This window comes from Oncorhynchus gorbuscha, linkage group LG01 (assembly GCF_021184085.1).
Source record: "Oncorhynchus gorbuscha isolate QuinsamMale2020 ecotype Even-year linkage group LG01, OgorEven_v1.0, whole genome shotgun sequence".
Classification (NCBI taxonomy): Eukaryota; Metazoa; Chordata; class Actinopteri; order Salmoniformes; family Salmonidae; genus Oncorhynchus; species Oncorhynchus gorbuscha.
Window position 1 is genome coordinate 18,675,617 of NC_060173.1, and position 14,234 is coordinate 18,689,850.

General features: G+C 46.1%; 1 protein-coding gene across 1 annotated transcript in view; it reads left to right on the forward strand.

Moving 5' to 3' along the window:
- spon1b (spondin 1b) overlaps nt 1-14,234 on the forward strand; it is a 113,161-nt gene that overhangs the window by 19,210 nt on the left and 79,717 nt on the right. Inside the window, exon 3 of the mRNA XM_046346942.1 lies at nt 2,471-2,604. Within this exon, the coding sequence (XP_046202898.1) occupies nt 2,471-2,604 (134 nt within the window). The remainder of the gene's footprint in view (nt 1-2,470; nt 2,605-14,234) is intronic.

Here is a 14,234-nt window from a genome sequence, read left to right on the forward strand (position 1 = left end):
AAGGAAATGCCCAGGAAGGCTTGGACCTTTACTATAAATACTGTCAAGCCAAGAATGACGAAGTGATGTATGAAGAAGAAACATGGCAGTGGCTGTTACAGATATCTTGATAAATAAGACTATGAACTATAGACTATAATTATAGTTCATTGCGTTTTTAAAATGTAAAGCCAATCTGTTAATGCAGCATATATTAATATAGACAGTATACATCCATAGATGGATACTCTGAGGAAGAATAGCATACTCTTAGGATAACAGGATAACCTTATTGGTTCCAGGGAGAACCCTTTTAGGTTCCACGTAGAACCCTCTGTGGAAAGGGTCCTACATGGAACCCAAAAGGGTTCTACCTGGAACCAAAAATAGTTCTTCAAAGGGTTCTCCAATGGGGACAGCCAAATAACAATTTTAGTTTCTAGACAGAAACAAAAGGTGCTAAGAGTGCAGATAATTTCACTGTTTGAAAAATATATAATAAGATTTAATATCAGAGATTTATATGGGTTTCTGTAGTAATAGAATGATTTGATTGGTAGGAGGCTCAAGGCAAATGTTAGTGCTCTTGAGTCCAGAGATTTACATTGAGATGGGAAGAAACCTGTTACTTTTAAATCACATGTTGATGTGACATTTGCATCGTGTCAAAGTTACATCCGCCCCGAGTCTCTTGCCAAACTATCATCTATTCCATGTCTTGATTTTCCAAGGGGGCTTCAAACTTCTACTCAGCCCAAAATAAATACTGTCCATCTGTGTCTCCTTGAAAATACACATTTACTTTAGCAGGCACTGCAAAGCATCTGTGTTTGCTGTGTCACCAGGGAGAGAATGACTATGAAAACAGAAGTATTCAGCTGCTCCTCCAGACCCAGACCCTGCCTCCCTAGGCAGCCCCAGAGGAGCTCTGAGGAGAGCTGGGCCACTGAGCCAAGCCAAGCCAGGAGCCACAATTAAAACAAACGCTCCACTTTCCCAGCTCCTCCGTCCTCCTGACGGCTCTGCTGCTTGGCTGCAGTTCAACCCCGATCTGACAGCCACTTAGATTCCGTTTTGAGAGGAAACTACAGCGCTGGCCTCCCAGGGGGGGATAGTGGGTTTACAAGACAATGGACCCCCCTTCCCTCCCTCCCTCCCATCTCAGGGTGATAAAATAGATATGCGCTGGGTGTACTGTAAGAAATGCACAGTTTCCGAAGTAACTAAACTCCAAGTTCAGCCTCCTATCAATTGGCTGTTTTCCTGTGCACTGTCAGTTGTTTGCAACTGTCTGTGACTGACAGGATATCAATGGTGAAGAGGCAAAAAAAGTCATTATTTCAGTATGAGTATAATGAGGCCTAAGGTATAGTATGCAGGAACCCTGGTTGAGCAGGGAGCATATGAGTCAGAGATAGGAAGAGAGAGAAAGCTAGAGACGGAGGCAAGTTACAGTGAGGGAAGACATGGCTCACCAGGGTTCCTTAGACAATCATCAGCATCAATGAAAGAGTCTTTTATTTTTCTAAAAGACCTCTACAGAAAATTCTTCCTCTTACTTTCTGTCACGTGTGAAGCATCTGGCTGTTAGGTCAATGTTATGGTGGAGTCATAGCAGCTGGCGAACAGGGGGCCAGAGGTCATCTCTGTGTGAGGCTGCTGCTCGTCATGCCAGGTTTTCATTCCTCTCTCACAGCCATGACATAGAGGGGGACTGGGTTGGACACGCCATGGACTCACAACACTGTTATTACACTGTCTCATTGCACAACGTGGAGTATTATTTTTATTACTGTCCCACTTTACTGCGCCAAGGATAGGTGAAGGAACGTTATGCACTGTACAGTCAGCTCTCAATCAACCAGTCACATGTGCAAAGAGATGAGGTGAAACAGAACTACAATGTCATATTTTGAACTTAAGACATGTGTGAGTTTCATTCCGTTTTGAGAGGATCGTTCAGATGAAGTAGACAGAACTGTCTGCTATACTTCATGTAATGGCAGCGTTGGCATCTGAAAAGGATTCCATTTGAAAACATTCAGCCACGTGTGACGTTGAAATACACTATTGATCCTGGTATTGGGAAGTACTAGTGGAGTGTGTCGCAGCAAAGAGGTGATTACAAAACACATATTACAGCCTGTCTCAGACACTAAACCATCGGTTTATTACAGGAGGCCTGAATTATAGCACCCATTAAATGCAACCAAACATGCATAGCAGAACATATTGCTCAACAATGAAAGTGAATCATAAGTCTCAGGCCAGAGTTGTGATAATTAAAAGTTGGCAGGCACCACGGTTGAAAGTTAGTAATTTCTCAAAAATAATTTTTTAAACTATAAAAATAACAAAAAGTGAATTGACTCAATTACTTTCTTTCAGCTAATATGTGTTTGTTTTACAAAAAACTGAATTGTTTTTGCCAAAAAGTGAGGTTGGTGAGAAATGTTGTAGTTGTTACTGACTGGTTTTCTGTGTCTCCTAGATCATAGATGAGGAAGACACCCAGTTCATGACCAACTGTCCCCTGGCTGTGACAGAGAGCACCCCCCGCAGGAGGACCAGGATACAAGTGTTCTGGACAGCGCCCTCTTCTGGTAGCGGCTGTGTCATCCTCAAGTGGGTACCTTTAATACTGCTGCTACTACCACTACTATAGCTACGGAAATATGTTTTGGGTTGGAGGAGGGGTGCTGAGGAGTATGTTTGTCTACTCACACAGGAGTAATAAAGCCCTAGTTCACACAGGAGTAATAAAGCCCTAGTTCACACAGGAGTAATAAAGCCCTAGTTCACACAGGAGTAATAAAGCCCTAGTTCACACAGGAGTAATAAAGCCCTAGTTCACACAGGAGTAATAAATCCTAGTTCACACAGGAGTAATAAAGCCACAGGAGTAATAAAGTTTCACACAGGAGTAATAAAGCCCTAGTTCACACAGGAGTAATAAAGCCCTAGTTCACACAGGAGTAATAAAGCCCTAGTTCACACAGGAGTAATAAAGCCCTAGTTCACACAGGAGTAATAAAGCCCTAGGAGTAATAAAGCCCTCACACAGGAGTAATAAAGCCCTAGTTCACACAGGAGTAATAAAGCCCTAGTTCACACAGGAGTAATAAAGCCCTAGTTCACACAGGAGTAATAAAGCCCTACTTCACACAGGAGTAATAAAGCCCTACTTCACACAGGAGTAATAAAGCCCTAGTTCACACAGGAGTAATAAAGCCCTAGTTCACACAGGAGTAATAAAGCCCTAGTTCACACAGGAGTAATAAAGCCCTAGTTCACACAGGAGTAATAAAGCCCTAGTTCACACAGGAGTAATAAAGCCCTAGTAATCACACAGGAGTAATAAAGCCCTAGGAGTAATAAAGCCCTAGTTCACACAGGAGTAATAAAGCCCTATTCACACAGGAGTAATAAAGCCCTAGTTCACACAGGAGTAATAAAGCCCTACTTCACACAGGAGTAATAAAGCCCTACTTCACACAGGAGTAAAGCCCTAGTTCACACAGGAGTAATAAAGCCCTAGTTCACACAGGAGTAATAAAGCCCTAGTTCACACAGGAGTAATAAAGCCCTAGTTCACACAGGAGTAATAAAGCCCTACTTCACACAGGAGTAATAAAGCCCTAGTTCACACAGGAGTAATAAAGCCCTACTTCACACAGGAGTAATAAAGCCCTAGTTCACACAGGAGTAATAAAGCCCTAGTTCACACAGGAGTAATAAAGCCCTACTTCACACAGGAGTAATAAAGCCCACACAGGAGTAATAAAGCCCTAGTTCACACAGGAGTAATAAAGCCCTAGTTCACACAGGAGTAATAAAGCCCTAGTTCACACACAGGAGCCCTACATAAAGCCCTAGTTCACACAGGAGTAATAAAGCCCTACTTCACACAGGAGTAATAAAGCCCTAGTTCACACAGGAGTAATAAAGTCATAGTTCACACAGGAGTAATAAAGCCCTACTTCACACAGGAGTAATAAAGCCCTAGTTCACACAGGAGTAATAAAGCCATAGTTCACACAGGAGTAATAAAGTCCTAGTTCACACAGGAGTAATAAAGTCATAGTTCACACAGGAGTAATATAATTGTGTGATTTATAGTATTACTTTTTATGTCTATTTATCAAAGGCACTGTCATAACCACTGTTACTGTAACTGTTAATGCTAACAATAATTTGTTTCTGAATACCATTTGTCATTATTGATACAGGTGTGGTTAAATATATTAGCACATATACTATTTCTTCTCAAATAAGATGAAATTGAAAAAACATTTGGTGTTCACATATGTTCATTTTGTTTGATTCACAACCGCACTGGACCAAGAAGAAAAAGCTATCAAAACTGAAATGGAGATTTTTCACTTCAAAGTAAAGAAAAATGGCCTGATTTCTTCAACATTCAAATATATTTGTTTGTTAGGCAAGCTATGCGGCTGTTCTAGGCACCATGTCTTTTCAGTGGACTACCTATGGGTTGCCAGAGAGCACGGTCATGCTGATTAGTGGTTTGAAGAAGCAGGTGTGACTACAGACCATAGCATTGCAATGTCCCAGATCAACACCCCTCCCTCCATGGTTATAGTACTGAATTTAGTCTTACGTGATAACATTGTTTAGTAAGTAGATTGGAAGTAAAGTTTTCATGATGATAAGCTTGGTGTAAAAGTTTTGGAGAATTTATAACCTTTTATGTAAAGTCTCACGACATAAAAAGTGTCAGGATTGTAAATAACATCGTGTTTCTTACTCCTGGCGAGGAGCGCTGATAGTCAACGATCGAGTTGAGTCGTCTTGCTCTGTTAGAGCGACGTGTGGGTTAAACTCGTCCCAAGGCAAATCCTATTTGAATTTGATTACTGCCCAAAGAAGTGAGCCCTGATGTGTCTGTGTAATTCCTTGACAGTCATGAAGCGTGAGACAAATTCATCCCAAAAGCTGCTCTTTGACAGGAATTGTAGCACTTCCAGAAGTGTTGGAATGAAACTAAATTTACAAACATTAACACACACAGGTAGACACAAACAATTGTTCGTTGTTGTGACAAAATCCATGTACAATGTGTGGTCGACACACATAACATACTGTGAATGTGTGCCAGTGCGCACACACACCTGTACAAAGTTGCATGATTAGCATAAAATGGAGAATAGGCAGCTTGGCCCTAATAAATCTCAAAATGGGTTGAAATTGGGTGGTAAATAACTATTACAATGGCATATTGCTTGGTCACCTGAAAGCCATTTCTTATGTTAAGAAATGTGAAATTGAGGTGAGGTCGAATTTGGCCATGAATATTGAACAATTAAAGGTAGACTCAGCGAAAGGACGTTGCCACGAGCAGCACCTTAGATATTGAGATGAGTGAGATGCAGTGAGATGAGTGAGATAAGTGAGATGCAGTGAGATGAGTGAGAAGCAGTGAGATGCAGTGAGATGAGTGAGAAGCAGTGAGATGCAGTGAGATGAGTGAGATGCAGTGAGATGGAGTGAGATGCGTGAGATGAGTGAGATGAGTGAGATGAGTGAGATGAGTGAGATGAGTGAGATGGCGTGAGATGAGTGAGATGCAGTGAGATGCAGTGAGATGCGTGAGATGCAGTGAGATGCAGTGAGATGCGTGAGATGAGTGAGATGAGTGAGATGAGTGAGATGGCGTGAGATGAGTGAGATGCAGTGAGATGCAGTGAGATGCAGTGAGATGCAGTGAGATGAGTGAGATGAGTGAGATGAGTGAGATGGCGTGAGATGAGTGAGATGCAGTGAGATGCAGTGAGATGCAGTGAGATGCAGTGAGATGCAGTGAGATGCAGTGAGATGCAGTGAGATGGAGTGAGATGGAGTGAGATGAGTGAGATGAGTGAGATGAGTGAGATGAGTGAGATGAGTGAGATGACGTGAGATGAGTGAGATGCAGTGAGATGCAGTGAGATGCAGTGAGATGCAGTGAGATGCAGTGAGATGCAGTGAGATGGAGTGAGATGCGTGAGATGAGTGAGATGAGTGAGATGAGTGAGATGGCGTGAGATGCAGTGAGATGCAGTGAGATGCGTGAGATGCGTGAGATGAGTGAGATGCAGTGAGATGAGTGAGAAGCAGTGGGATGCAGTGAGATGAGTGAGAAGCAGTGAGATGCAGTGAGATGATTGAGATGCAGTGAGATGCAGTGAGATGGAGTGAGATGCGTGAGATGAATGAGATGGAGTGAGATGCGTGAGATGAGTGAGATGCAGTGAGATGCAGTGAGATGCGTGAGATGCAGTGAGATGAGTGAGAAGCAGTGGGATGCAGTGAGATGCGTGAGATGCGTGAGATGAGTGAGATGCAGTGAGATGAGTGAGATAAGTGAGATGCGTGAGATGCAGTGAGAAGCAGTGAGATGGAGTGAGATGCGTGAGATGGAGTGAGATGAGTGAGATGCGTGAGATGAGTGAGATGCAGTGAGATGCGTGAGAGGAATGAGATGCATTGAGATGCGTGAGATGAGTGAGATGCGTGAGATGCGTGAGATGGAGTGAGATGCGTGAGATGAGTGAGATGCAGTGAGATGCGTGAGATGAGTGAGATGCGTGAGATGCGTGAGATGAGTGAGATGCGTGAAATGGAGTGAGATGCGTGAGATGCGTGAGATGAGTGAGATGCGTGAGATGCAGTGAGATGCAGTGAGATGCGTGAGATGCAGTGAGATGCAGTGAGATGCGTGAGATGCGTGAGATGGAGTGAGATGGAGTGAGATGCGTGAGATGGAGTGAGATGCAGTGAGATTGAGTGAGATGCAGGGAGATGCAGGGAGATGCAGTGAGATTGAGTGAGATGCAGTGAGATTGAGTGAGATGAGTGAGATGAGTGAGATGCAGTGAGATGCAGTGAGATGCAGTGAGATTGAGTGAGATGCAGTGAGATGAGTGAGATGCAGTGAGATGAGTGAGATGCCTTTGCTCTCACACAGTCCACATAGTATCGACACATGTGTATGTATGGGTTAGCTTCACTCTGTTACATATTGGTAGTCAGGGCACCAAAACAGTGAAGTTGAGCTTCGCACTTGAATGTTCTTAGTTGTTGCGTAAATTGACCCACAATGCTGTTTACTTTCTGCATCTACTTCATATCGCTGAGTCTGCCTGTAAGTTCTGCTATATACAGTGCCTTTGGAAAGTTTTCAGACCCCAAGACTTTTTCCACATTTTGTTAGCTTACAGGCTTATTCTAATATTTATTCAAATAGTTTTTTTTCCCTCATCAATCTATACACCATAATGACGAAGCAAAAACAGTTTTTTAGGAATTTTTGCTAATTTGTTAAGAATAAAAAACTGAAATATAACATTTACATAATTATTCAGACACTTTACTTGGGCCTGTGCCCCCCAGCACTGAAGGATTTTATGAGGCACGCCGACACTCAGGAGGGGCTATGTCGTGGCACACCACCACTGACCCGCCCTCTTCCTCTGTTCACTGAAGTTTACAGAAGGAACGTAAGTAGCAGGAAGAGCCACTGACAAAGAATGCCAGTGGACCAAGAAAGAGCGGACGGTTTTAGTGATCTGACCTCTGCAAGCGCAAGTCTTATTTCAGTCTGTGACATTCGAAACAGCTGTAGGAGTAACATTCAATTCTATTCATCTCACTACTACCGCCGATTGTCCTTCTGCTGGTGCGTTAGTACATAATGAGGCCATGGCTTATCACTCTACTGGTCACTCCGGCAGCAATTGTGATTACCTAGCGTTTTCTGAGAGTTCAGTGCAATCTATCAACATAAGAGCCATGACAGCAAATCAATTAGAATAGGCCAAGGAGCCATGAGAGAGAGAACTAGGGCTTTACATGATTGTATTCCCAATTTTCTCTTTATGTAGATGAGCAAGAGGTATTGTGGTATTAAGAGTACTTTGTTGAAGCATCTTTGGCAGTGATTACAGCCTTGAGTCTTCTTGGGTATGTGCTACAAGCTTGGTACACCTGTATTTGGGGAGTATCACCCATTCTTCTCTGCAGATTCTCTCAAACTCTGTCAGGTTGGATGGGGAGTGTTGCTGCACAGCTTTTTTCAGGTCTCTCCAGAGCTGTTTGATCGGGTTAAAGTTCGGGCTCTGGCTGAGCCGCTAAAGGAATTTCAGAGGCTTGTCCCGAAGCCACTCCTGCGTTTCTTGGCTGTGTGCTTAGGGTCGTTGTCCTGTTGGAAGGTGAACCTTCGCCCCAGTCTGAGGTCCTCAGTGCTCCGGAGCAGGTTTTCATCAAGGATCTCTCTGTACTTTGCTCCGTTCCTCTTTCCCTCGATCCTGACTAGTCTCCCCGTCCCTGCTGCTGAAAAACATCCCCACAGTATGATGCTGCCACCACCATGCTTCACCGTAAGGATGGTGGCAGGTTTCCTCCAGACGTGATGCTTGTCATTCAGGCCAAAGAGTTCAATCTTGGTTTCATCAGACCTGAGAATCTTGTTTCTCATGATCTGAGAGTCTTTAGGTGCCTTTTGACAAACTCCAAACGGGCTCCTTTTAACGAGGAATAGCTTCCGTCTGGCCACTCTACCAGAAAGGCCTGATTGGTAGAGTGCTGCAGAGATGGTTGTCCTTCTGGAAGGTTCTCTCATCTCCACAGAGGAACTCTAGACATTTGTCAGAGTGACCATCAGGTTCTTGGTCACCTCCCTGACCAAGGCCCTTCTCCCCCGATTGCTCAGTTTGGCCGGGCGGACAGCTCTCGGAAGAGTCTTGGTGGTTCCAAACTTCTTCTGTGATCTTGGGGACCTTCAATGCTGCAGAAATGTTTTGGTACCTTTCCCAATAGACAGAATCCTGCCACGGAGCTCTACGGGCAATTCCTTCGACCTAATGGAATGGTTTTTGCTCTGACATACACTGTCAGCTGTGGGACCTTATATAGACAGATATGTGCCTTTCCAAATCATGTCCAATCAATTGAATTTACCACAGGTGGACTCTCATCAAGTTGTAGAAACATCTCAAGGATGCGCAATGGAAACAGGATGCACCTGAGCTCAATATCAAGTCTCATATCAAAGGGTCTGAATACTTATGTAAATGAGGTATTTCTGTTTTTTATTTGTAATACGTTTGCAAAAATGTCAAAATGTTTTCACTTTGTCATTATGGGGTATTGTGTGTAGATTGCTGAGGATTTTTATTATACAACATGTGGAAAAAGTCAAGGGGTCTGAATACTTTCCGAAGGCACTGTAGATATTTAAGAGATCCTTTTCCCTATCACATCAAATAAAATAAAATAAAATGTATTTATAAAGCCCTTCTTACATCAGCTGATATATCAAAGTGCTGTACAGAAACCCAGCCTAAAACCCCAAACAGCAAGCAATGCAGGTGTAGAAGCACAGTGGCTAGGAAAAACTCCCTAGAAAGGCCATAACCTAGGAAGAAACCTAGAGAGGAACCCGGCTATGAGGGGTGGCCAGTCCTCTTCTGGCTGTGCCGGGTGGAGATTATAACAGAACATGGCCAAGATGTTCAAATGTTCATAGATGACCAGCAGGGTCAAATAATAATAATCACAGTAGTTGTTGAGGGTGCAGCAAGTCAGCACCTCAGGAGTAAATGTCAGTTGGCGTTTCATAGCCGATCATTCAGAGTATCTCTACTGCTCCTACTGTCTCTAGATAGTTGAAAACAGCAGGTCTGGGACAGGTAGCACGTCCGGTGAACAGGTCAGGGTTCCATAGCCGCAGGCAGAACAGTTGAAACTGGAGCCGCAGCACGGCCAGGTGGACTGGGGACAGCAAGGAGTCATCAGGCCAGGTAGTCCTGAGGAATGGTCCAAGGGCTCAGGTCCTCCGAGAGAGAGAAAGAGATCATTTAAAAAGAGAGAGCATACTTAAGTTCACACAGGACACCGGATACGACTGTCTCTCGTTCCGCTGGCCTGGAAAACAGAAAATAGTGCTGCCATTCACTGACTTAGTGCTGGATGTAACTCAGTCCACAATAGTAACTTTTAATTGATATTCCTGTCCCATACAACAGATAGCTTATAGAGGTCCAAGTATTATTCGAATAAATTATTCTAATAAATGTTGCGCTGAGAAACATCTGCTATGCAAATCTCACCGTATTGCTTTCACTTTGTCTTTGCCAAAGTAAAGATAGAGCTCTCTACCTCGTACCGGAGCAGGGGGCTGCCTGCCTGTCAAAGTAAAGATAGAGCTCTCTACCTCGTACCGGAGCAGGGGGCTGACTGCCAGACAAAGTAAAGATAGAGCTCTCTACCTCGTACCGGAGCAGGGGGCTGCCTGCCAGACAAAGTAAAGATAGAGCTCTCTACCTCGTACCGGAGCAGGGGGCTGACTGCCAGACAAAGTAAAGATAGAGCTCTCTACCTCCTACCGGAGCAGGGGGCTGCCTGCCTGTCAAAGTAAAGATAGAGCTCTCTACCTCCTACCGGAGCAGGGGGCTGCCTGCCAGACAAAGTAAATATAGAGCTCTCTACCTCCTGCCAGACAAAGTAAATATAGAGCTCGGAGCAGGGGCTGACTGCCAGACAAAGTAAAGATGGAGCTCTCTACCTCGTACCGGAGCAGGGGGCTGCCTGCCAGACAAAGTAAAGATAGAGCTCTCTACCTCGTACCGGAGCAGGGGGCTGACTGCCAGACAAAGTAAAGATAGAGCTCTCTACCTCGTACCGGAGCAGGGGGCTGCCTGCCTGTCAAAGTAAAGATAGAGCTCTCTACCTCGTACCGGAGCAGGGGGCTGCCTGCCAGACAAAGTAAATATAGAGCTCTCTACCTCGTACCGGAGCAGGGGGCTGACTGCCAGACAAAGTAAAGATAGAGCTCTCTACCTCGTACCGGAGCAGGGGGCTGCCTGCCAGACAAAGTAAATATAGAGCTCTCTACCTCGTACCGGAGCAGGGGGCTGACTGCCAGACAAAGTAAAGATGGAGCTCTCTACCTCGTACCGGAGCAGGGGGCTGACTGCCAGACAAAGGCCAATAAATAAGGCTGCCAACTCTGTCCACCGAACATCAAATAAAACTCCAATTACTGCTAGGAGAGGTCCAATCATTCTCCCACTGAATCTCATAAAGGATATGACAGCAGAGATCCCAGAACGATGCTGCTCCTCCTACACTACAGAGTCCTGTCATTAGTGATACGTTATCTTGTATACTAAAGTATAAAAGGCTGTTATGTCACAGGGCACTGCACATAGAGCTCTTGGAGGTTTGAAGAGAATAGCAGAACTGGAGAGAGCATCTCAGAGTACACAAACACAAAAGACGCAGTGACTCATTGAGATGAAGAAGGTCTAAATGGAGCTCCTGCCCTCCATACCCATCTTCTCCTGCCCTCCATACCCATAATCTCCTGCCCTCCATACCCATCTTCTCCTGCCCTCCATACCCATCTTCTCCTGCCCTCCATTGCCATCCTCTCATGTGCTCTATAGCCATCCTCTCCTGTGCTCTATAGCCATCCTCTCCTGTGCTCTATAGCCATCCTCTCCTGTGCTCTATAGCCATCCTCTCCTGCGCTCTATAGCCATCCTCTCCTGTGCTCTATAGCCATCCTCTCCTGTGCTCTATAGCCATCCTCTCCTGTGCTCTATAGCCATCCTCTCCTGTGCTCTATAGCCATCCTCTCCTGCGCTCTATAGCCATCCTCTCCTGTGCTCTATAGCCATCCTCTCCTGTGCTCTATAGCCATCCTCTCCTGTGCTCTATAGCCATCCTCTCCTGTGCTCTATAGCCATCCTCTCCTGTGCTCTATAGCCATCCTCTCCTGTGCTCTATAGCCATCCTCTCCTGCCCTCTATAGCCATCCTCTCCTGTGCTCTATAGCCATCCTCTCCTGCTCTCCATAGCCATCCTCTCCTGTGCTCTATAGCCATCCTCTCCTGCTCTCCATAGCCATCATCTCCTGTGCTCTATACCCATCCTCTCCTGTACTCTATAGCCACCCTCTCCTGCTCTCAATAGCCACCCTCCCCTGCTCTCTATAGCCACCCTCCCCTGCTCTCTATAGCCACCCTCTCCTGCTCTCTATAGCCACCCTCTCCTGCTCTATATAGCAACCCTCTCCTGCTCTCTATAGCCACAATCTCATGCTCTCTACAGCCACCCTCTCCTGCTCTCTATAGCCACCCTCTCCTGCTCTCTACAGCCACCCTCTCCTGCTCTTTTTAACCATCCTCTCCTGCTCTCTATAGCCACCCTCTCCTGCTCTCTATAGCCACCCTCTCCTGCTCCCTACAGCCATCCTCTCCTGCTCTCTACAGCCACCCTCTCCTGCTCTCTGCAGCCACCCTCTCCTGCTCTTTTTAACCATCCTCTCCTGCTCTCTACAGACACCCTCTCCTGCTCTTTACAGCCACCCTCTCCTGCTCTCTACAGCCACCCTCTCCTGCTCTCTACAGCCATCCTCTCCTGCTCTCTACAGCCATCCTCTCCTGCTCTCTACAGCCACCCTCTCCTGCTCTCCACAGCCATCCTCTCCTGCTCTCTACAGCCACCCTCTCCTGCTCTCTACAGCCACCCACTCCTGCTCTTTTTTACCATCCTCTACTGCTCTTCATAGCCACCATCTCCTGCTCTCTATAGCCACCATCTCCTGCTCTCTATAGCCACCCTCTACTGCTCTTCATAGCCACCATCTCCTGCTCTCTATAGCCACCCTCTACTGCTCTCTATAGCCACCCTCTCCTGCTCTCTATAGCCACCCTCTACTGCTCTTCATAGCCACCATCTCCTGCTCTCTATTGCCACCCTCTCCTGCTCTCTACAGCCATCCTCTCCTGCTCTTTATAGTCATCCTCTCCTCCTCTCTACAACCATCCTCTCCTGCTCTTTATAAACATCCTCTCCTGCTCTCTTTAAACATCCTCTCCTGTTCTCTACAGCCATCCTCTCCTGCTCTCTTTAAACATTCTCTCCCGCTCTCTACAGCCATCCTCTCCTGCTCTTTATAGTCATCCTCTCCTCCTCTCTACAGCCATCCTCTCCTGCTCTCTATAGCCATTCTCTCCTGCTCTCTTTAAACATCCTCTCCTGCTCTTTATAGTCATCCTCTCCTCCTCTCTACAGCCATCCTCTCCTGCTCTTTATATCCACCCTCTCCTGCTCTTCCTAGCCATCCTCTCCTGCTCTCTACAGCCATCCTCTCCTGCTCTCTTTAAACATCCGCTCCTGCTCTCTACAGCCATCCTCTCCTGCTCTCTACAGCCACCCTCTCCTGTTCTTTATAGCCACCCTCTCCTGCTCTTTATAGCCACCCTCTCCTGCTCTTTATAACCATCCTCTCCTGCTCTCTATAGCCATCCTCTCCTGCTCTTTATATCCACCCTCTCCTGTTCTTTATAGCCACCGTCTCCTGCTCTTTTTTACCATCCTCTCCTGCTCTTTTTTACCATCCTCTCCTGCTCTCTACAGCCATCCTCTCCTGCTCTCTACAGCCATCATTTCCTGCTCTTTATAGCCACCCTCTCTTGTTCTTTATAGCCACCCTCTCCTGCTCTTTATAGCCACCCTCTCCTGCTCTTTATAACCATCCTCTCCTGCTCTCTACAGCCATCCTCTCCTGCTCTCTACAGCCACCCTCTCCTGCTCTCTTTAAACATCCGCTCCTGCTCTCTACAGCCATCCTCTCCTGCTCTCTACAGCCACCCTCTCCTGCTCTTTATAGCCACCCTCTCCTGCTCTCTACAGCCACCCTCTCCTGCTCTCTACAGCCACCCTCTCCTGCTCTCTACAGCCACCCTCTCCTGCTCTCTACAGCCACCCTCTCCTGCTCTCTTTAAACATCCTCTCCTGCTCTTTATAGTCATCCTCTCCTCCTCTCTACAGCCATCCTCTCCTGCTCTTTATATCCACCGTCTCCTGCTCTTCCTAGCCATCCTCTCCTGCTCTCTACAGCCATCCTCTCCTGCTCTCTTTAAACATCCTCTCCTGCTTTCTACAGCCATCCTCTCCTGCTCTCTACAGCCACCCTCTCCTGCTCTTCCTAGCCATCCTCTCCTGCTCTCAACAGCCATTCACTCCTGCTGTCTTTAAACATCCTCTCCTGCTCTCTATAGCCATCCTCTCCTGCTCTCTTTAAACATCCGCTCCTGCTCTCTACAGCCATCCTCTCCTGCTCTCTACAGCCACCCTCTCCTGTTCTTTATAGCCACCCTCTCCTGCTCTTTATAGCCACCCTCTCCTGCTCTTTATAACCATCCTCTCCTGCTCTCTATAGCCATCCTCTCCTGCTCTTTATATCC